At 42.9% G+C, this 24,388-nt stretch overlaps 1 protein-coding gene across 1 annotated transcript in view; it reads right to left on the minus strand.

The window, feature by feature from the left end:
* FAT3 (FAT atypical cadherin 3) overlaps positions 1-24,388 on the minus strand; it is a 191,834-nt gene that overhangs the window by 65,271 nt on the left and 102,175 nt on the right. Inside the window, exons 13-15 of the mRNA XM_039222360.1 lie at positions 20,943-21,139; positions 20,234-20,387; positions 17,727-17,960 (exon numbers count right to left, since the gene is read on the minus strand). Of these exons, the coding sequence (XP_039078291.1) occupies positions 17,727-17,960; positions 20,234-20,387; positions 20,943-21,139 (585 nt within the window). The remainder of the gene's footprint in view (positions 1-17,726; positions 17,961-20,233; positions 20,388-20,942; positions 21,140-24,388) is intronic.

A 24,388-nucleotide genomic window follows, 5' to 3' on the forward strand; every position in this document is an offset into this window, starting at 1 on the left:
GCATGGGCTTTGCTCACACCCGGGAGCAGGAGATGCTGTGTTCTCTGAGCTTCCTGCTCCGCGGGCTAGCTCTGTTGTCTGAGCACTGCATTTACAAGGCTGACATTAATCAGCCACACAAAGACCATGGCTCCCCTCTGGGTAGATTCTGTTAATTTAAATTCGGTGACAGGGCTTTTCTGCTTTACCACAGCAGAAAACCATCCCCTCCCCCCACCAAGTTGCTGACCCAAACTCCCCCCACTTCCCATACATTTTGCTTCTGACAGTATCTTGGGCATTCACACTAGGAGGAACTGGGGGATTTATTGTTTCCTTCTCCATTCTGTTACCAATCCGATTGATAGGGACCAGCAACGGGGGAGGGGAGGAAAAAAAAAACAAAATTCAAACCAACACACCTGCTAAATGCCATCACTTATGATTTGGTGGCTCTCAAGGAAAGAGCAGAATATATTTTTGAAATGTATTAAAATTCCCATTTAGACCCAACTGCAATGGATCTCAATGATTTCTAGAAATAAAGCAGACGGGTAAATACCAGTTTGGAGGCAGTACATTTGGTAGCGCTTGGATCTTTGCTGTGTTACCAGGTGATGGGTGCTATCTTTGTTAAATGAATGCAGGTCACGTCACTAAAGTGGTTAACTTTCTATCCAAGGGCTTATGATAAATTCCATCCTTCACATCACCATCCCTTTGCTACATGCCCAGCAAAAAAAGATGAACCTGAGTAGAAAATTTGCTTGCTAATTGGTCTAATGCTCTCACTGCATGTCACAATGTGTTATATTAAGGTATAACATTAATCTATCACTTTGTGTCTGTGTTTTTAAGTATGTAATTCTCTTCTCCAATTTGAGCCTAATTTAATGAGGACGGAGCTACTTAGCTTCTCAAAATGCCGAAATGACAGGCTACCAAGAGAAATAGGACTTTCACTGCAAGTGAAATTTCTGCACACTAACTGTGGCAAAGGGAGCAGGCAGGTCTTCAGAGGATTAAAATCAAGTAAAAAGAGAATGATTAAAATCCCTATTTGCTCAAAGGAAGTAATAGGTAGTGGCATTTTGGAGAGTGGGGTTGAAGGAAAGAAATAGCACAGAAAAATGCCCAGTGGGAGGGCCACTTCCTGTGAGGGGGGTTGCAAAGGGAATCTATATTCCCTTTCTTGGAAGGTTTCTTAATGGAGGTTAGGTTCCTCTCAATTCAGCCAAATAGAGAGATGGACTTTTTGGACATGGGATAGCATATATAGTCAAAGTTTTGGATGTTTTCAAATAAGGGCAATATGGTCCAGTTTTGGAAGACAGGAGACCTTGCCTCGAGCCCATGGTTTGCCCCAACTATACAAGTGTGCATGGATAGGTCACTTAACCTCTTCACTGGGTCTTACTTAGGTCTCTTCAATTTTAAAATGACAGGAGGCCGGGGCGCCTGGGTGACTCAGTTAGTTAATCATCTGACTTCAGCTCAGGTCATGATCTCATGGTTTGTGAATGTGAGCTCTGCGTCAGGCTCTGTGCTGACAGCTCAGAGCCTGCTTCAGATTCTGTGTCTCGCCCTCTCTCTGCCCCTCCCTTGCTTGTGCTCTTTCTCTCTCTCTCTCTCAAAAATCAAATAAACATTTAAAAAAATAAAAAATAAAAAATAAATAAGATGACAGGGCGCCTGGGAGGCTCAGTCACACATCTGACTCTTCTTGATTACAGCGCAGGTCATGATCTCGTGGTGTGGGAGTTTGAGCTCTGCCTTCAAGCTCTGCCACACTGACAGTGCGGAGTTTGCTTGGGATTCTCTCTGTCTCTCCCTCTCTTTCTGCTCTTCCCCTGCTCTCTCTCTCAAAAAACAAACTTAGAGAAAAAAAATTTTTTTAATATTAAAATGACAGAACCCAGATCAGTTGAGGTCCAAGAAGACCTCCCAGACTATGCTTCATTTCCAAATGAAACTAATAGAGTTTTTTTCATTTATATTTCCAAAAGATCATTTCCCCACCCTCAAAATGCTCATTAAATTGCCAGGCTTGGACATCAGTGGGCTGTATCACTGAAGTCCAAATTAAGCCTAATCATGACAGCTCTTGGGATCTTCTGGATGGGAAGAAAACTTGGTGCAGCAGTTTTATACTGTTCGGTTAAGAGTTCAGAGTTCACACATTCAGCTTACAGCAAGGCTTTATTACCTCAGTGAGAAATGACGCTCACTGCTAGGATCATTCCCAGGGATCTAACCCAGAGTCAGAAGAACTCGGCTTTATGTTTGAGATTGTTACAGGTGTTAGAATCAGCACCAAAACCAAACGGCAAGAGCAGTCAACACAGCAAGTACATTGAGATTTTTTTTAATGTGGTCTTTGAAAAATGTTTTCTGCCCTCCTCCTGACATCAAGCTCTCTAAGCTTAAGGACCCAGCAAGAGCTCTGTGAGGCTGACTTTGGGGTTTTATGTCGGCAGCTGCTGTGACTGTCCGGGCAGGGCCTTGTCTGTGACATTCACATGAATACCCTCCAGCAACTGCACAAGGTCTGGCCTGTAGGTGACAGTAAAAATAGGGGCTGTGCTAAGTTCCTGTAAACTGGCTTTTATAAAGGGATTTGAATTCGTATGGAACAGATATCTGGGGAAGGAATAATGTGAAACAGTTTCAACAATCAGACTCTAGTAACCCTTTTAATTTTAGTTCTTCTCACTTATTTTTTTTAAAATCAACTTTATCGGTATACTGAGATGTCATAATTTATGTACAAAAACATGAACAGATTTTAAGTGTCCAGCTCATAAATTCTAACACATGTATATACACTGCCATGGAACCATGGCCCTCATTGACACATAGGACATTTCAATCGCCCCTTAAAGGTACCTCATGTTCCATTTAGGTCAATAAATGGATTCCACATCCAGGCAATCTAGCAACCTTTTAAAAACTGTTGTGTTTTTTCTGTTTTGTTTTTGTTTTGAGAGAGGGAGAGTAAAAGAGCAAGAGCTAGAGCGAGAGACAGCATGAACAGGAGAGGGGCAGAGACAGCAGCGGACACAGAATCTGAAGCAGGCTCCAGGCTCTGAGCTGTCAGCAGAGTCGATGCAGGACTCGAACTCAAAAACCGTGAGATCATGACCTGAGTCGAAATCAAGAGTCTGTTGCTTAACAGCCACCCAGGCACCCCTCATCACTTGTTTTTGAACCAATACTTGCCCTGCTTTCATTTGTATGCATTCATCAGTGCCAGAAATCCCGCAAGTATATTTAGGTTGCACAGTTTTTATGACCTAGGCTTGGTGATTAAGGAGCACTCTTATTTAAGCCATAAGGATTATCCTTTGATCAACAAAGCTTCGGTTCTTGGCTACATCATCTCATTCTTTGGTGACGGGCTCATCCTTCAAAGACAGTAGTTACTTCGGAGAAGTACAAGGCTCCTGTCTGTCACAGGAGACACTGGTCATGACCCTTCCATTCCATAAGGGTTTGTCAAATGCCGCCTGTTTGAGTACTCTCTGCACTGCACTGAGGGGAAGTGGAGCCTCAAAGACGCCATCTCTAAACCTAGGAGTTTAACAACTTGGTGAGGAGTTACTATTATTTTAAAAGCTTTATTTATTTATTTTGAGAGAGAGAGAGAGACTGGGAGAGGGAGAGAATGAGCGGAGGAGGGGCAGAGAAAGAGGGAGAGAAAGAATCCCAAGTGGGCTCCATGCTGTTAGCGCAGAGCCCGACACAGGGCTCAAACCCACAAACTGTGAGATCATGGCTTGAGCCAAAATCAAGTCAGCTGCCCAACTGAATAAGCCACCCAGGTGCCCTGCTGAGGACTTATTTTAACCAGACAGAGGTTCCTGCATGTCTCCCCTCAGTTTCTGTCTCCCATCTGAATTGGAAGTGCCAGTTCTTTTAGTTCTTTTGATTTTACCTCGGAGATATCTCCTTGCTGCCTTGTGGCCAGGTCTTGCCACCGCATCCCATCTTCTCTCACCTAGACTCTTGCCAGAGACTCCTGCCTGCAGGCTGCCTTAGACTCTGTCTTCTCATGGCCAAACTTAGCCAGAGGTCAGTTTCAAAAGCTCTAGATCCAGTTTTGCCTTAGTGGCTCAAGACAGTCTCCTACTTCTTGCTTCTTAGAGTCAGAAGTAAAGACGTTGGGGAAGGGCTTTCCAATCCTTTGCCCTCTGGCCCCAAGCCACCCTTTCAGTGTCATCCCCTTCTCTACCTCCACCGTGTGTCCTCTCCTCCAGCTACTCCTCCGGACTCGATGCGCACACACTCCCCAGGCCTCCACGCAAGCTTTTCCTTCCACTCAGAGCGTTCTCTTCCCCGCCTCCCCTCATCAAACATCTGCCTATCTGTGAAGGGTCTCCTCTCCACAGCTTCCTAAATTTCTCCAGTTACTCCTTTCTGGGTGCTCCCTTAACATTATTTTTACATCATCACTAGTTATACTTATGGCCTCTCTCCTACTAGATTAATGTATCTTTTACACAGAGGGACTGTGTCTTATTACTTCTGTAGCTCAATGCTGAGTCCAGAGCCCCACATCAGACAATAATGAACACTGAGCTGCTGAAGTGACCAGAGGACCAAAGCAAGAGTATGAGCTAACACAACAAATGGAGGTGATAAGCACTCTGCACATACATGACCACTACAAGCACATGTGGTAAAGAACTGAAGGACCCCAAAAAGGTGCAACACAGAGGAGTCAGGAATCTTTAATACTAAAAGTGTACATGAAACATTCATATATAAAAACTATATACAAACATCTGTATATAAAAAACTCTTGCTAATTGGATGCTTGCATTTGTGAATAAAATTGGTAACTACCTAATTTTCCAAGAATGAAAACTGGTTGAATAAGTTACAGTACACTCAAATCACAGAATACTGTATACACTGTCATATAAAAGTGTAAAAGAATATATAGTGACATAGAAATATGTTTGCAAGCCAGGGATAAAACCAGGTTACAAAACAATATCTAGGTTATGAGTCCATTTTTGGAAAGGAAAACAGTGGAAGGGATTTCATCAAAATAGCAACAGTGGTTAGAACTGACTCATTTTGCCTTTTGTCTATCTTTCTAGTTTGTATACAGTGGACACAGATCATATTTCTAGTAAGTAAAAGAACTATTACAAACATCATGTAATGGAAAATTTATCATCAATTTTGGAGAGCAGTCAAATTTCTGAGTTATTTTCCAGGCCAGTTTAATTCTCAACATACATACCATTTGAAATAATTGTAGAAAATGATACTTACATATTATATAAGCATTCTTTTTCTGGATATTTCCATTCCTCAATGTGTGTGTGTGTGTGTGTGTGTGTGTGTGTGTGTGTGTGCGCGCTCGCGCACGTGTGCTCAGAAAGACACTGACTATGCTTAGAAAATATTTTTGGGGGGCACTTGTGTGGCTCAGTTGGTTAAATGTTGATCCAAAGTCAAAGCAGCTGACTTTGGCTCAGGTCATGATCTCACGGTTCGTGGGCTCGAGCCCCGCATTGGGCTCCATGCTGACAGCTCGGAGCATGGAGCCTGCTTCAGATTCTGTGACTCCCTCTGTCTCTGCCCTTCCCTCTCTCTTTCACTCTCTCAAAAATAAATAAACATTAAAAAAAATTTTTTTGTCAAGGTCTCATTATAACGTTATTTCAAGTGATACATTGTTTTGAGCTATTTTGTATCCTTAAATTAAGCTGTAGAAGAATATGGTTAGCCTCAAATTCCCATCTCATTGTCTGTGGGAGGCAAGTAAAATCCCGTTACAGCTAAAGAGTTCAAACTGATCGCTTTTTTCGATCTTTAAAATAGGCCTTCTGATGATGTAAAATAAAAGAAAGTTGCCATTAGGAGGTCCATGGAATTGCAATTAGTTTGCAAGTTAGACTTTAAATAGACTCTCTGATTATTTCTGTTTTAAGTGCCTCTTACAAGGTTTTCACTGGGTGATGACTAACCCTGGCACATTCCCCAGGGCAAAATACCAACTCGGGTCAGGAATCCCGGGGCCTTTTGAACAGTTGAAAAGGAGAGAAGGCAGCCCCAGTTACAGGGTCAGGGAGATCCTGGCAATACCATAGAGACTTCCTGGGGACTTACCAGTTGGGCTGGCACCAGATCTGCTGGGTAAAACTGGCAACATGATTGTGAGGTCCTATGCCATATAAGAAAGCAGGCCCCCTGTTGGACATAACCAGAGCAGTGTAGTAAACCAATGGGGGGGGGGGGGGGAGGCTCTACTAAGTGAGAGGCCTGTACACCCGCAAAGGCTGTACTTCTGTATAGCTGGCCCCACTGGTGAGTGATACCACCTTCTGTGACACCTCAAAAGCTACAGCTCATCTGGACATAAATTCTCCCAACCATCTATGACTTGGCACTTTGCTAAGCCTGCGAGAGTCAAGTGTAAGTACATGAATCATCAAAGTATGCAAAACTCTGTCTTTATTGGTGCATAGAACTTCTATACTGGACCACCCAGCAATAATACTAAATATGTCTCCTAAGTGGGTCATTATGTATGCCGGATCAATCATCCAGCCATCCAATAAATCACCCCCATCCAATAAATCCCCACCAGAATACCACAGCATGGCAGGCACTGAGGATGCACAGAAGAATCACAGACCCTCAATGTCTCCCGTGTCTCAGGAGACAAGCATATATAGTGGATTATTGGCGAGGGGTGGCCAAGGGGCATATCCCAGGGATGAAAACAACTGAATTGAGTCATGAAGGAATTATAGGAATTGTCAGGAGTACCAAAGTGGAAAAGTGACAAAAAGAAAGGGCATTTTGGGTGACATGAACACATGTGAAGTTACGAATGATGAAACTGGATGCTCAGAGAAGGGTAAGGGGTTCATTGTTGCTAAATTATAAGTCTAGAATGGCAGGAGCTAAAGCTATCTATTTTCAGAACCACTAGTAAATTACCAAAGCTGTTATAAACAGTTACAGCTAGAGTAAATGAAAAGCATAAGTTAATGGATGAATTAGCAGAGAGAGAAGGAAGACTGGAGGAGGAAGATGAAGAGGGTGTCTGAGTAGGAAGCATTCTGTAATATGTGAGAAGTTATTTAAAGAGCTCCCCACTGGTGATGGACAACATAATTGTGCCTGTCAGGGAGGCTTCACAAGGTGAAATGAGAGTGAGTATCCTGTGGCAAAGCTGATAAGCACACTCCACTAAGCCTCAACATAGAGGCAGAAGACAGAGCTGGGGGTCCTTGGATTCTGCACAAAATTCCCAGGGGTAGGTGGAGATTCCCCTTGAAACCAGCGTTCCTATAAACCTGTCCTCCGCATTGCTGCTTGTTGGATCAGGACTGATCCACGGAGGCAGAGAGGCCTGTTAACTAGCCTTGTGCCATCCAGGAATGAGGCAGCGTGTGAATGGGTGAGTGTGGGAATGCATCACCGCCATCAACAGATAGACATCAATTTGCCCATGGGTAGAGGAGCTAAAACCCTTCACTAAGATATCCCTTTCTGGAAGGAACTTGCTATTTCATTTGTTTTGACCCCCTGCTTGGAAGAAATTGGATTTTAAAAGGCTTAATAATAATCATCACTTATATGTGTCAAATGCAGAGACTTCTAAACCAGGAAAGGCATCACAGTCAAAAAGAGGGAAAAAAATGTAAGTCGAGCCCTATCCTAGACTTTCAGAATCAGATTTTGGAGATGGAGCCTTCACCTATTTGTGTTTATTTTTGTCTGTTTATTTTTAAAAGCTCTCAAAGGGATTCTGATGCACAGCCAGGGCTGATAACCAGCTCGTCTGATTTTTGTGCATTATTTTTCCTCTGCTGTTGGATCCTGAAATTTAGGAGGGGATAGCTTGTAGGGCTCTAATCAACTGAAGGGATTCTAATTTCTTAGGCATAGAGGATTATTTCATGTTCCCAAATTAAGCTCTATGTGACAGAAGGCATTTATGTCCTCTCCAATGGGTCTGGAGAAATGAATTTTTGGCCTCTGAGGCTTCCTACATGAGGGAGCCCAGGCTCTGTGGGTGAAAGCCCCTGGCAGAAGGAACCCAATTATGCACTAGACCTGATGTCAAGGAGTTAACATGGAATATCTAACTTCGTTCTCCTAACCGCTCAGCAGCTCAGCAGACATGTATGGAACATGTACTAGGTGGCTGGTGCCATGTCAGTGCTGGTGCCACAGAGATGAACAGATTGGTGTCCTAGCCCTCCAGGAGTTCATGGTCTGATGGGAAAACAAGGAATGAATACCTCCATTTTTACAGGGAGGAAAGTGGAATTCAAAAGGGCTGGAGAACTTATTTAAGGTTAACCAGTTAGTAAAGGCTAGAGTAGAGGTATCTGATCTGGTCTCCTCCCCAAACCACTGCATGATGTTGCTTCCCGAAGTGACAGACAAATGTGGCAAGGAGGGGACAGGATCCCCAAGTCCACCATGTAGCCACATGTACTGTGCGTACTGCAGAAAGTGTCCTGTTGCGGGCAGCAAGTCAAGAATTCAGGGGTTTATGGGGCCACGGAAACCTTTGCTCAGGACCACACTCCATTTAATAGATGGCTTGAGGGGAGCAACTTAACTTTCTGAACCCCAGTTTCTCCATCTGCAGGTGAAAGTATCACTAGCTGATGTGCCACAGAAAGATGACCTGTCTGAGTGTTTCTGGAGAAAGGCTTCAAACATAAGATTGTATTTTTTGATATGCACAACAGACAAAGGGTTTCAGCTACAACATGCTCCAGAAATGGCTCATATATCTCAGTCTTTACGGGGATTATTTAATTTTAATAGTCCCTCAGCTGCCTTTAAAGATTTAATACTTTAGAGAATAAAAGAGCTTTGGGGAAGAAAAAAAAGCACATTGTCACTGACCTATACAGCTTAGAGGTAACAGGTTCTAAGGCATTAGGAAAGAGAAGAATATATGGTAATTAAGAGCACACCGGCCTCATCAGAATCAAATCCCTCTTGAAACATCTTCTGGTAGAAATTATCAGAATATAGAAAAGAGCCTTGGACGGAGATATCAGGATACCTTCTGTTTAGATCCCGCTCTGCCACTCACAAAGTCATCTTGGGTCCATCTTTTTATCTATGGGCCTCAGTTTCCTCCTCAGGAATAGAAAGGTTTTGACTGGATTCTTTTCAGGGACTTGCCAGTGTAACATCCAAAGATCTACTGGGACTGTCCGACGCTGTTAAATCAGCACTCACTCCGCCACATCAAAGCCACGTGTTCCCAATTCGGCTGAGCTATTTCTCCTCCGGGGAGGGCCCTGTTGTGATTGCCACCGACCTGCATGACAGCCCTTCTTCCTCTGTGGGTGGATAATGGCTATGGCAGGAGATTCTCAAGGATGCATGGCCAGAATTCAGAATGCCCATAAACTTGCTTTAATGTGCTAGTTCTTTATGGCTCCGTGCCAAATTACTCCAGAATAGAGCATGAAACAACAAATATTTAGCATCTCACGGTTTCTATGGGGGCAGGAATCCAGGCATGGCTTAGCTGGTCGGCTGTGGCCCAAGGTGTTCTGTCGAGCAGGGCTGCAGATTCATTTGATGGATCAAACAGAGGTGGTGGTCTACTTTCAAGCTCACTCATGTAGTTGCTAATAGGACTCAGTCCCTCACCATGTGGGCTTCTCACAGGCCTGCCGCACAATATCATAGCTCTCTTCCCCAGGGTGAGTGACCCAAGGGAGAGCGACAGAGAGTGCCAAGCACTAAACTGTGTCCCACCCCAAATTCATATGTTGAAGCCCTAACACTGATGAGACTGTATTTGGAGATGGGGCTTTTAGGATATATTAAGTGAGGTCACAGGGATGGGGTCCTAATCTAATAGGACTCATGGTCTATAAGAAGAGGAAGACAGAGCTCTTTCTCTCTCTGTTGCACACACCAAAAAAAGGCCATGTGAGATCCTAACAGATTGGTGTGAATGACACTCCCATAGAGTTTGTCCCATGAAGGTGCAGAAAACTGCAAACCCAGAGGTCTCCACATGCTTTTTTGTCATATTTCCAGCACCTAATCCACCACCCTTTGCTCAGAACTTGTCTCCTCTCCTCCCTTTTCTTCCCAAAGCTCTCTTCATGGCTCTCAGTAAGTGGCACACATATACAAGGCTAGGATGAGTCAAAGGAGATAATAAACAACTAGATGGACTCATTTAATGTGGTTTGGTCAGAAAGATCTGTTTAACAACCCTCAGGAGTTATTTTAATGAACATTACTCTCAGATAAATAATGCCCTGCTCCTTCATAAGGAGCTACCCTCTCAGAACAAATAATGCTCCACAATACTAGGCCAGCCATTTATTTCCTCTGATAAGATCGGTGCTTTGGAAAACCAAGTTCATTCTAGTTTCCGCTCCATGAGGGGACAGCACAGGGGTCATGATACCAACCCCCTCATTAAATAATCAGAAAAATGAATCCTCAACATGGTCAGCAAGGTTACATTATTACAGTGAATGACAGTGCAAAATTAAGAATGTTAAGGGCTGTGGAAATATAAACACTTGGGTAGAAATGGGAAAATTCTGCCACAAAATAACCCTTCTCTGTCTCTTTCCTGTTCTCTGCTAATATGAGGACCAAACTATTCACTTGAAAGGAGAAGGCATCATTTTGGAAGACTCTTAGAGAATCTCTGTATTTTCTATTAACATAATTCATTCTACCAGTTGCGTCCATTCATTAGTGTAACACTATCTATAGTGTGTGAGGCATTTTCCTCCTCATTTCTTGGTGACTTCCTCTCACATTTCCTCTAGCCGTTGAAGCAAACTCCCAGCACATTTTAATTATTGTATGTGTTACGGTGTCGACATCTTTGGGTTCATCTTGTTGGGGGTTCTCTGTGCCGCCTGGACCTGGATATCTGTTTCCTTCCCCAGTTTAAAGAAGTTTTTAGCCACTATTTTTTCTAATAATATCTGTCTCCTCTCCTTCTTAGTCTCCCATAATGCAAATGTTAGCATGCTTTGTGTTGTGCAAGAGGTCCCTTAAACTATCCTCATTTCTTAAAATTCTTTTTTCTTTTTGGCTGTTCAGCTTGGGTGCTTTCCATTATCCTGTCATATAGATCACTGATCGATTCCTCTACATCATCTAATCTGCTGTTGATTCCCTCTAGAGTATTTTTCATTTCAGTGATTGTATTCTTCAACTCTGATTGGTTCTTTTTTATATTATTTATTTCTTTGTCGAAGTTCCCACTCTGTTCATCTACTCTTTAGTCCAGTGAGGATCTTTATGACCATTACTTTGAACCCCTTATAAGGTAGATTGCTTATCTCTGTTTCTTTTAATTCTGTTTCTGAGGTTTGGTTTTATTCTTTCATTTGGAACATATTCCCATGCCTTCTCATTCCGTCTGGCTCTGTGTTTGTTTTTATGTACTAGGTAGATCAGCTGTGTCCCCCAGTCTTGAGGGAATGGCCTTATGTAGAGGGTCCTGTAGGGCCCAGAAGCTCAATGCCCCAGACCAGGCACTCCAGGGGTGTCCCCTGTATGGGCTGTGTGGCTGGGGTCATAACTGCTGTGGGTACACTGCCGTGGCTGGTTGAGAGGCTCAGCCAGGCTTCTGCTGGTGTGCTGGTGTGCAGGGGTCCTCCCCCAACCCTCTCCCTGTAACCCCCACTCCCCCCACCCCCTGTTCCATGGGAGTCACTTTGGGAAGGTGATAGACATGGCTTTGCTCCTTCTTTTTATTTTTTATTAATATATTTATTTTTTAATGTTTATTTATTTTTGAGAGAGAGACAGAGAGAGAGAGTACAAGTGGGGAAGGGGGAGCAGAGAGAGGGAGACACTAAATCCAAAGCAGGCTCCAGGCTCTGAGCTGTTAGCACAGAGCCTGACATGGGGCTTGAACCCCTGGAGTGCGAGATCATCACCTGAGCCGAAGTCGGATGCCCAACGGACTGAGCCACCCAGGTGCCCCTGGTCCTTCTTTTTAAATCCCGAAGCCACCACTCTAATTTTGGCCCTTACAGTCTTTTACAATACGCTCCTAGGAGCTTTCCTCACCCTCATTTTGGAGGCTTCTATCAGATTAGCATTTCCCAAACCCAGAACTGATCATTTCTTTTCTCAAAAGTGCTCCATGGCTGTTTTCTACTTACTGGTTTAAGCACATAATCCCCGGCTTTTGTGAACCACCAACGTCAGGCCCAGACTACTTTTCTCATCTCATTTACTTCTCTCCATCCTGGATGACATGATGTTCTCCCAGTCACTGAGTTGGATCCACACGTTCCCAGCTTCACAACTTTATCTTCGTGGTTCTTGTCTTCCTGAATTCCTTCCTACCTCTGCCTGTTGAAATCCTATTCATTCTGAGAGCTCTGCCTTTTGTGAAAAGTATGTGTGCTCCTGATTCAGGCTCTTCACTACTCACCTGACTTGAGTCCTGTCACTGCACAGTCCCCGTCTTTGAGAATCTTGTGCGCCCTTCTTGTGCCTTCTACCTAGCCACTCACTAACTTTCTGTTAAATTGAATGGAAAATAATAGTAATGTGTGCTCTGAGCCCCCAAGCTTCTCTGAAATCCCTGAAAGAAGTTCCATATTCTGCAGGAAATGTTTCATAGGGAAGGAGAAAGTGAGTTGCTTATTAGAACATTTCCTTGTGTTATGTCCCCTGGTCCATAAGAGGAAAAATATGTCCTTTCGCATCTCAACTATCTGGAAATTGGCCTCTCAATAAATCATGGGTGATAACATATTTTGCAGAGCATGTTTACATTTTATTTTCATATAACTTTGCCTAAAATGGTCACAGACTTTAGCTCTGATCTTTATCTCTGCATATTTCCTTTGCTAGATTAGAAAACCCTAAAAATTAGGAAGCTGGACACAAATCTTACCTATGAGAGGTAGACTCACTGGGAAGCTATTAACCCCAAAGTGTAACAACAAAAGGTCCCCTGATCTTTACTGAAAGGATTACATTTTTATACATGTTAGGTCATAAAATCATGTCATTAATTTATGGGATTAAGGATTATTTCCATTTTACAGGAAGACTAAGACTGTAATGCTAAAATCTAGACAGTTGCCATGTTATTTCTTAGAGCTCGTAAAATGGGTGTGAAAATTATTTTGTCCTTCTCTGTTTTGATTTTGTTCCTAACTTAGGCAGTTACTCTAACATTAGTGTTGGTTTTATTATGAATAATGAATTCAGCATTAGAAAGAGGTGTTTGGCTAAAAGCAATAGTATTTTTTAAAATTAGAAAACCAGGATATGAAAGTTTAGTGAGTCTTTATAAGAGCTCTGAATCCTTGAAGTTATGGAATCAGATTTCAGATGAATACATCCTTGTCTTTTCTCCGTATTTTATAGTGACTTTGTTTATACTGTAGCAAAATGGCGATGAAGTAACTTAGAACTTCAGGTAAGGGAATATGCTTAACAAAAGAAGTGTCATGAATCAAACAGTCCTGTCATCTACACAAATGGAGCCAACAGTCTTCACTAGGATCAAAAACCAACGCGGGTGAATCTCCAAAGGAATGAACGAGTAGGATGGATCTTCGGGGGATGCTTTGTGAAAACAGCCAATCTCAAAAACATTACAAACTATATAAATTCTTTCAAATAACGGTTTTGAAAGAATCAAATTGTAGATGTGGAGATTAGCGGTTGCCAGGGGTTGGAGCCTGGGAAGGAAGTGCCAGGAGGAGGTTGGTGTGGCTTTGATGGGGTAGCAGGAGGGAGCTCTGTAACGGTGGTTAGACGACGCTGCGCAGGTGATAAAACTGCACAATGACACAGACACAGACACACACGCACATGCCCAATCTGATAGTGTTCTCCAGTTAATACAAGATGTCATCATTGGAGAAAGTGCTGAGTGAAAGGTACATGTGATCTTCTGCACATTTTTTTTTTTGGGGCAGCTATCTGTGAACCTATTATTATTCCAAAATAATTTTTTTTCAAAACTCAGCTATCTTCTTGTCACAAAGGGGCCCATGAGGCCAGGCAGTAACATAAATAAGTGAAGTGGCTGGGAACAGGGAGCGTGAGCTCTGGCTGTTCTCACAAAGGCAGCTGCTATTTCATTGGCACCTACCCCTGTGGGACTGCGTGCCTGGATTTGCTCTCTTCTGAGGGCTGCTTCTGTTTTTATAAAATACCCAAAACTGAAATTTTGAAAAGAAATCTCATTTTATTGATAACTAACTCTACCTTTTTTTTTTTTAAATTATTAATGTTTTTATTTATTTCTGAGAGACAGAGAGAGACAGTGTGAGCAGAGGAGGGTCAAGGAGAGAGGGAGACACAGAATCTGAAGCAGGCTCCAGGCTCTGAGCTGGCTGTCAGCACAGAGCCAGACGTGGGGCTTGAACCCAGGAACCAGGAGATCATGACCTGAGCCGAAGTCGGACGCTTAACCGACTGAGCCACCCAGGTGCCCCTAACTCTACCTTTTTGGAACACTATATAATAGGCCAAACTAAAGATATGAGAGGACTGGATTCAGTCTAATGATGTCTGTGTGAACTCAGCTTCAGGCCAGCGGTTCAAGTTGGGCTTGAGATAAACTGCCCACTTGATGACCTGGCAATCTCAAAATGCAGCTCATGCTCCTCTGTGGTTCCTTCCAAAAGACTGAGAAATGGGTTCCCTTGAGGAAGTAAGTTTTCTGATCAGGCCACTAATGAAGACAGTGTAAGCTAGTTCAGTGACACCCAGGGACCCTGGAGGATGTTGGTTTGAGGACAGCTCTGACTGATGCCTCCGCTGTTGGCATCCTCCTGAAAGCTCTGGCCAGGACCTTCACAGCCACTCCTCAGCCTGTGCCTGGCACATGGTCGGGTGCCTAGTCTGCATTTTTACAAGTGTTCCTTTATGTTTATCTTAGTTCCTTTATTTTTGACGCCAAGTGCAGGACACCTTGGTGGCTCAGTTGGTGGAACGTCAACTCTTGATTTCAGCTCAGGTCATGATTCCAGTGTTGTGGGATTGAGCCCTGTGTTGGGCTCTGTGCTGGGCATGGAGCTTGCGTAAGATTTTCTCTCTCTCTTTCTCTTTGCCCCTCCCCTGCTCTCATGTGCGTGCTCTCTCTCTCTCTCAAAACAATAAAGATAACTTTAACAAGCTAAGTAAGTTGTACAGAAACTGAGAAAAGGAGCCAGTATCTGGATCCTATTCTAGAGCTTTCCTGAGATGGATACAATGGTCTGGTGAAAGCACTTTCCATGAGTAGCACTCACAACGTCTGTGTCCTCTTGAAGCTCTGAATGTAAACCTTTGGCGAATTAGTACAAACGAGCAGAGGCAGGTGCTGACGGGGTCATTATTCTGGTTTAGGCCTTTAGACGCTTTCTCATCTCTGGCCAGATTCTAGTCATCCTTCTTCCCCAACTCCCAACCTGAACAACTGACTCAGAAGAAGTGAAAAGGAGGATGGAGCTAACCGCATATTCTCCCCCATAGCCACATCATGAGCCAGCAACATCCCTTCACCCTCCACTGTCAGCAACATCGTGGGTGCCAGTCAGGCTCTTTCTGTCTTCAATCTCTGGTGGATAAAGCACACCCAACTCCTTCAGGAAGGAAGGGAGTAGAACAATTTCAATTTTTAAAAGTTAGGATTTTAGGGGTGCCTAGGTGGTAAGTCAGTTGAGCGTCCGACTTCAGCTCAGGCCATAATCTTGTGGTCCATGAGTTCGAGCCCCGTGTCAGACTCTGTGCTGACAGCTCAGAGCCTAGAGCCTGCTTTGGATTCTATGTCTCCCTCTCTCCCTGCCTCTCTCCCACTCACATTCTCTCTATCTCTCTTTCAAAAATGAATAAACATTAAAAAAAATTTTTTTTAAATAAAATAAAATTAGGATTTTAATTTAAGTCACAAAATTAAATCTTAAAATTTCATCTATGGCTTGGGGCACCTGGGTGGCTCAGTCAGTTAAGCATCCAACTCTTTTTTTTTTTTTTTATGTTTTATTTATTTCTAGGAGAGAGAGAGAGACAGCGTGAACAGGGGAGGGTCAGAGAGAGGGAGTCACAGACTGAAACAGGCTCCAGGCTCTGAGCTGGCAGTCAGCACAGAGCCCGACGCGGGGCTCGAACCCACGAACCGCGAGATCATGACCTAAGCGAAAGTCGGACGCTTAACCGACTAAGCCACCCAGGCGCCCCTTAAGCATCCAACTCTTGATTTTGCTCAGGTCATGATCTCACAGTTTGTGAGATCAAGCCCCCCACTGAGCTCTATGCTGACATCACAAAGCCTACTTAAGATGCTCTCTCTTCCTCTCTGACCCTCCCTCTTCTCAAAATAAATAAATAAACATGAAAGAAACTTAAGAATTTCACCTATGGCTCAATTATACATTCTCAAATTTAAATAGATTTATTGAAAGATTTATTTGCATGATTTCTGCTCCCTGTCGTCCTCCCCCCACCCCCCGCACCAAAGTCTGCTAATAAGGGTCCAGAGGATGTTTTCTAATGCTGCTTTAAAAAAGAATGTTTGTATAAGATAGCAATGGACCAAGCTCAGGGACATACTTGAACCTGGGGGTTCCTGGGGACTTGTTTTGGAAAAAACTTGAAATACAATTACAAAGGAAAAAAAAAAACCCAGGCATTTGTAGGTATTACGTAATTATAAATCAATAAATGAGTCTTTTCCTGTTTACCGTTTTTTACCAAGCTTCACATAATATGCAGACTTTTAAAGGGTTGGTGCTGAGCCTGGAAAATTATGCTAATGAGGTAAGAGCAATAATTTAAAGTAGCCACTAATTTCTCGAAGGGGAAATATGCAGAGACCCTGGGCTCCACGTTTGTTTTCGACTAATTATCATGTATTTACTTTTCCATTAGTCCAATAATTTTTCTTTCAATTCAGAATTAAGCAATAAGACACTGAATTATATAAAGGGCTGTTTAGCACAGCAGACACACCCCATCATTCCCTAGTCCTCTGATTTACAGCTCTTAAAATGCATAACCAAGAGGCTGTCTATATGCCCTTTAGTATTTACATCCCATCACGCCGTCACCTCAATAACTTATGCATTCTCGAAAGGACTACCTAGCAATTAACTCCAGGCTTTTGTAACTCCCCATCTCATTATGCAAAGTGGATTTGAACACAAACTTTATCGGCAGCAACTTTTAGTTCGAATTCTGTCTTATTTCCACCACCCTCACTCTGCCTGGTAACGTCAGTGTATGTGTAACCAAAAGGCTATGGAAAATGGCAGTTAAAAAAAAATTGACATTGGACTGGCAGCACATTTAGTAATTGTTCTTTGCACTGTGGGGCACTACCATAAATTGAGATTGTCATATTTCAGCTGAAGCATGTGATGCAATTCTTTATAGAAATGGAAATGAATTCTCCCTGTCACACAACACAGCATTTTAACTATGTTCAGGAGAAATGGGCAAGTAAGCAAGCTATTATTTTTACTCTAAAGGTTAAAAAAGAACCAACAAACCCAAAACTCTTTGATAGAAGGCAAGGAAATTCAGAGTATAGCTTTTTTAAGCCCTACAAACAGCGGGGGGATCCTTGTAGCGTTCTCTCGTCCACGTGAAGTGGATCAGTGGAAGAGCTGACACATGGTCAACGGCTTAATGCATGTGTTCTCACGGCAAGGAACCAAAGTGGGCTGGTAAAATCAAAGGAGAGGTAGCAACTGAAGACGTGTCGAGAGCATGAATAAGGAGGCATCGCATCAGTGCGATTGACTTACCCACATCAGGATCCACGGCTTGCACTCTGGTCAGGAGAGCCTTGGTGGCTGTGTTCTCGTAGACACAGGCATTGTAGTGGTCGGAAGAAAACACAGGGGGATTATCATTCACATCCTCCAGGATCAGATGGATGTCAGATTGGCAGAACCTGCCACCCCCGTCGGTGGCCCTGGCAATCAGGTTGTACACAGGGACCCTCTCCCGGTCCAAAAGAGCCAAGGTTTTTAATTCACCTGTGAAAATAAAAGGCCTGGTGTTTCAAAAACCACTTTTCTTTGAAGAGCAGAGAATCAAGTAAATGAAGAATCCCCAGTACAGGAAGGACCAATGACATTTGGCTCAAGTGCCTCCTACTCTGAAAAACAGAGAAAATTCAATTGTAAGCATCAGGGAAAGAGCTACGAGATTTCTGGATGCAACAACAAATCAACTGCATGGCCTTCAAATTAATTAATCCCATTGTGAAATCCCTGGTATCAGGATTTCCTTCCTTTCGTTACCTGGAAAGCTACGTACCTCTTTAGACCTCTCAAGACCTGCTCTAGACATCAGCTATATATGTCTCTGGTTTTCTGCTCTATCTCCAGAAAAAGCATAGAGAATTGACAGAAGGATCCTTAGTCGTCTGACAGTCAGTCATGTCAATAATCCACAGACCCAGAAGGAGCAGTCTTCTCTGCTTCCAAGCTGCGTCCAACATGGTTTTACCCCGTCTTTTAGAGGAAAACCATCAAAATAGAGGCTGCCTTTGGCAGAAAGAGGTCTGGAAGGGATCCTATCGTGCCAGCATAAACACGACTTGCTGGACCATGGGAAGGGTTTATGGTTGCTTGAGGAGGGTTCCGGTGGGGGAATATTTGAGAGGTTTGGATCTGCAGGAATTTAGCAAGGTCAGGAGCTAAGATATACCTATATTTTAACCACTGGAAGAGCTGTACTGGTGCTAGGTATCAGCCGCCATAGACAGTTTGTTGTTGTTTAAATTTCAGTAGACGATGGCAACAAGCACAGTGACATAAATGCTATTGCTGAAAAGTAGGACTCGTGAAATATTATTATTCTTAAATAAAATTAGTAGACATTATTCAGACCAAGCCATCTCTTCTTATATGGCATTTCCTTCCATGGCTTCCTTGCTGTAAGCCAGTGCTCAAACATAGCCTGGACTATTTCCTCCTCCTACCCAGAAACATCCAGTGGTTTTTCAGTTGGGCATTCCAGACCTTCCACGATCAGCCTTAAGTTCTTTATCTCACTGCGATTTTCACAGGCCATCCTATAGCTCTTCTCACCAGTGCCAGGGTTGTGCATGGCATTCCTCGAATGTGCTGTGCTCTCTGCTCATGCTGGCCCCAGGACATGCAGTGCCCTGCCTCAGCCACTAGAATCATGCCTCGGTTCAATTGTCAGCTCTTCTTTAAAACAGTTTTCTCTTCCCCTTCATCAGAATATTAGCTACTTTTTCCTCTGTGCTCAGATATCACTCCCCTGATATCCTTCCTGGGTACTTATTTCATTCTCCCTTTTATTATTATTATTATTATTATTATTATTATTATTATTTTCCCCACTGGGTTCAATATTCCTTGGCCATGGCTTGTTTTACTCCTCTTGCAGCCTACCACTAATATACCATAAAGTGCTTTTATGTCTACTAGTTACTCAATGATTGTTAGCTATTGAATAAATAATTACTAGAACTAGATCACCAAGTTGTATATTTCTATGGACCTAAGTGCTTCCTATTAGGACACAGCTGACATGGGGGAGGGGCAGGGAGGAGTCATCATCTTTGGAGACTCAATAGTTAGGTTATTATTCATTAGGACAACACAACACTGGAAATATGCAAATTATTCTATCTTTACACTTCACTTACAAATTGCCATTGGATGAACTATTGGGAACACAACACTGAAATAATTTACCTCCATAAAAAATGTCTTTTCCATTAGCTCTGGCCTTCAATGCGGGCGTCTGCCTTTAGCATACATAATCTTTGACCTTACAACTTTTGCCTGAATATAGAAGCTAATCTGAGGGCTCATAGCTTTGGAGAAACTAGGTGGGAATATTTAATAAAAACCAGACAAGTGTGTTAATAAGCATTGAGAAGGGACCCAAAAGGGATTTCAAGAGAGAAAAACTCTCCTTACTATGCATTGCTGTCTCATTTGCAACTTGCATTTGTAATGTAACTCTATACTCTTTACAGGGCAGGTGCTTTAACTCACAGATACTAAAAACAGAAGAACCAAATAGACACACCTGATTACCTGATGCTAATGAATGTAGGGAAAGTCAGGGCATGTTTTATAGGCCAAATAAAGTTTGTGTGCTCCAGGGCACCCATCTTCAGACACCATGTGCAGCTAGTATTTCTTAGAGTCCTAGATAGCAGGCCATCATATCGATGATCTTGTAGGCTAACTACCTGCTAGTGATGAGTTTAACTTCTCTCATGGATTAACAATGGCATTTACCCCAAAAATAAATTTCACCTTACCACTTTCTGGATCTAGAAAAAATTCATTGTTTCCAGATCCATAGAGTGAGTATCGTATATCTCCATTGGATCCAATATCGGCATCCTTGGCATGGACTTTCAGGATGATTTTATTTGATGGAATATCTTCAGGAAATAATGCTGTGTATGCAACCTGGCAAAGGTAAAGAAAGGTATTTGAATCACTGGTATTTGTGAGGCAACTGCCATATTTTGCATTATAAATGATTTCTTTAAAAATGCATTAATGCACTTTGGGGCACCTGGGTGGCTCAGTCAGTTAAGCATCTGACTCTTGATTTTAGTTCACGTCATAATCTAACAATGGTGAGATTGAACCCCATGTCAGGCTCTGTGCCGGGCATGGAGTCTGCTTAAGATTCTCTCTCTCCTTCTCCTTCTGCCCCTCCCTGGCTCTCTCTCTCTCTCTCTTAAAAAAAAAAGACTCACGATTTTCTTTTTGTTTTTTTTTGGGTCAGGCAAAATCAGGTACCTGAACTTGCTACCTATACCCTTTCCATGTTTATAATGAATAATTCATCCTAGACTCTATCATCTATTCTCTTGTATCCAGTTGGAGCTTGGTAATTCAGGAGATAAGAGCAGAAAGCAGCCTGGCCTTCAGGAGAAAAATGAAATGGGTTTTGATTTAATTTTCGAGAAGCAGAGTAAAAAGCAGCAATATATCTGATATATCCGCAGATCTCACCTGATCACACACTGGGCTATTGTCATTCACATCACTGACAGTCACTTCTACCATGGCCTGCGTGACAAAAAGCCCGTCGGTAGCAGTGATATTGAGGAAGTAAATGTCTTGTTCTTCTCTATCTAAAGGTCTCTTCACATAGACCTTCCACTCACTCTGTACCAGGCCCAGAGCAAATCTTCCTCGGGGGTTCCCTCCTGTAGGGAAAAAAGTGTTTTTTGAAGATGTGCAATGAAAAGCTTTGATCTATACCTCCAGTGAAAGGCCTGTGTGGGGTCATCCAGCTGCCCCTTTTCTAACTGTATCATTTACAAAACTGGAAAAAAAATTGACAGTTACTTCCTATTGATGCTCTTGCAACAAAAGCAGATATTTATATGCTTGGCTTGTGGGAAACATAAAACAGTATCTTTCCAAGAGAATAAAACGCACTTAGAGAAACTGGGGATGATCTCTTGTTTAGTCCCCCTAAAGGATAATCAAATTCAAACTGTGAACAATGAATCCTCTTCTCCAGATGATACAATTGTCTTTCCATTTTGTCTCAAGAGAGGATGTAGTACACTATAGCTCTTGTTACCAAGACAATTTCATTAGCTGTTGATTATGCAATCAAGGAGAGGCAGTCAGTTCTATTAAGGAATCTTTTAATGAAGCCTTCATCATACAGCTGCACTCATCTTACAAGGACTGGAGTTTGGGGAAGAAAAGTTTGCGTGACAGAGGAAGACCCATTAGCATTAAGTAGCCCTAAGAGGGGTCATTTCAGGAGCAGTTCAAAGATAAGCACCGCAATTGGATCAAATTTCTTGGAGGGAAGCTGGGGATAGTGGAAGAAAAGGAGAAGAGATGAGGTGGAACAGCTTTTTATAATGCCGAAGCATTGACAGTGGCCTGGCAATATTGCTTTCCCACAACATTAAATTACATGGAGACAAAAGCATCTTGGAGGAGACAGGAAGAAGAGGGGAGAAGAAAACTGCCTTAACCTTCTAGTCCCGAGGAGGGAAACACTGTCACTTCAAACATGGAGGAAGACTGGACAGGACACCTGGCAAGAAGCCCAGAATCCAGTTAGATCATCACCGTTTCGTTGGTTCGGGCATTCCGCAAGTATCTGTCACCTGCTCTGGGCCAGGCACTGTTCCGGGCAGTAGGGCCACAGCAGCAGACAAAACTGGCAAAAACCCCTGCCCCCATGGGGGAGCTCAGGTCCTAGTGGGGAAGACTGACGACAGACCAATAAGTAAGGAGAGCATACTGCGTACTGGCTGTGGCTCTGTTGAAAAAGTGGGGCCGCCATTTCAACTTCTTTTTTTCTTTTAATTTTTATAGCATTTTAATTTATTTTTGAGACAGAGAGAGACACAGCACGAGTAGGGGAGGGGCAGAGAGAGAGGAAGACACTGAATCTGAAACAGGCTCCAGGCTCTCAGCTGTCAGCACACACCCTGATGTGGGGCTCGAATTGACAAACTTCAAGATCATGACCTGAGCCAAAGTTGGACGCTTAACCGACTGAGCCACACAGGCGCCCCCACTGCCAGTTTTTACAATGAGTCTTTAAAAGAGTGGAAGGTGAAGACTGTGGTCCTGGAGAGGGATTGAAGGGGAAGCAGGGGAATCCTGGTGCCAGACATGCACTTTTAAGGTATGGGGGCGGGGTCACTCCAGGGGCCTCAGCAGTGGGGGACAACCATAGGGTAAACGGACCACATTGGGAACAGACAGTACAGAAACGGTGTGGGTTGCACATCTCTCAAGGACAGTAGTTTTCTGTTGGGAGTGGCTGTGTACCACCCCCCACGCCGGGACATTTGTCGGTGTCTAGAGATATTTGTGAATGTCACATTGAGGGTGGTGGTGGTGTTACTGGAATCTCCTTGGTAGAGGCCAGAGATGCTGCCTATCATCCCACAAAATACAGAATGGCCACGCAGATCTAAGACTTATCCAGCCCCAAATGTCAATAATGGTGAGGTGGAGAAACCTGTTCTGGTCAGGCTCAGGGTCCTCCCTGGGATATCACTTTCCTCTGCCGCTGGCTACGATTCAATTATGCCTCCGTTGAATATTATTTTAGCATGCACAAATTTCACCTCTCCATTAAATGCCTTCAGTGCGGGCCCACATCTTTTGTTAAATAAAATGATTAATGGTCCTTTGTTAATCTGCGGCAGCGCAGCCAAGTTGTGTTACATCAAGAGCAAAAGTTAAATCTAATTAAAATCAGTTGGTGGTTGGCACTGCTAATCCTAACAGTAGCTTTAAGCTACTCTGTTCTCATTACATCGGTAAAGTTGATGGGATGGTCCCCTAAATCATCCATTGACAATTCAGAGACAAAGTATAAATAATTAAAGCTGAAAATTGAGCAATTCTTCCCAATAGAAAAGTAGCCCTCAGAATGCCTAAAAAGCTTTTTGTCTGCAACTGAATGCAAATAAATGTAAGTGATGCTTTACTCAACTTTTCTTTCCTTACTACTATTGCTCATGTCTTTTCTGCAGAAATATACATTTTAATGAAAACCAAAAAGAGGAAGGTATAAGATAAAGCACAGATGCATAGAATTTAAACCGAAAACACTATCAAGAAAACAACTCCATAAAGAAAAAGGAGAGAAGTGATGGAGAAGAGTGGCAATCCCAGGCATTGACACATATGCTCTCCTGTGAATCTCATTCTGCAGTGATTAATTAACTTTCCTCGTAAGGTACTTAAGCAGATTCTGTGTCCTGAGGGCATTCTAATTAATTCATTTTTCACTTTGAATAATGCAGTTTTTCTAAAGGGAAGCCACCTGACTACAAGTATTGATGGATTCTTTAAAATCTTTTGGCACTTTGCTTATGTTCTGCCTTTGAATGTCACAACACCAAAATATTAGCTTTAAAACCCTTAAATAGTTTTTAGGAAGACTGTTCTTACACCACCAACCTTCCCATTTGCAGTCGAAAGCCAGTCACCCCCAGAAACCCACCCTTGATCGGTGACATCAATGTGAAATCCTCTGCCCCTCAGAGCAATGGTGACATTTTTTGTCCACTCTGGGGGACCTCATTTGTTTATCTTGGCTTTTCCATCAAACTGCTACTTACTATTTGTAAAGACAAAAAAGGATCCAAGAAAACGGAGTTCTTGGGAGAAATGCTCTTTGGTTTACAGAGTTACAACTTAACGATATTTACCAAAAGGTCAAACCATGCCCTTTTAATTTGTATAGGTGGGTATATGTACATGCATAGTTTTCACAACCAGGAAAAACGTGTCAATGAAGCTTACTGGGATTTATTTTCCTCACCAATACAAAAAGTAGGAATTTAGTTAAAAACATATCTCCCTTCTCCCCTAAAAAGCTGTTTTCATTTCTGCAACTGAGATAGTTGGCTGGACTTCTTTTTAAATGATAAAAAGGAACACAAAGACTGGATACCAACCTGGGT

Source organism: Hyaena hyaena, unplaced genomic scaffold (assembly GCF_003009895.1).
Source record: "Hyaena hyaena isolate Hyena2069 unplaced genomic scaffold, ASM300989v1 scaffold_1111, whole genome shotgun sequence".
NCBI classification, from domain to species: domain Eukaryota; kingdom Metazoa; phylum Chordata; class Mammalia; order Carnivora; family Hyaenidae; genus Hyaena; species Hyaena hyaena.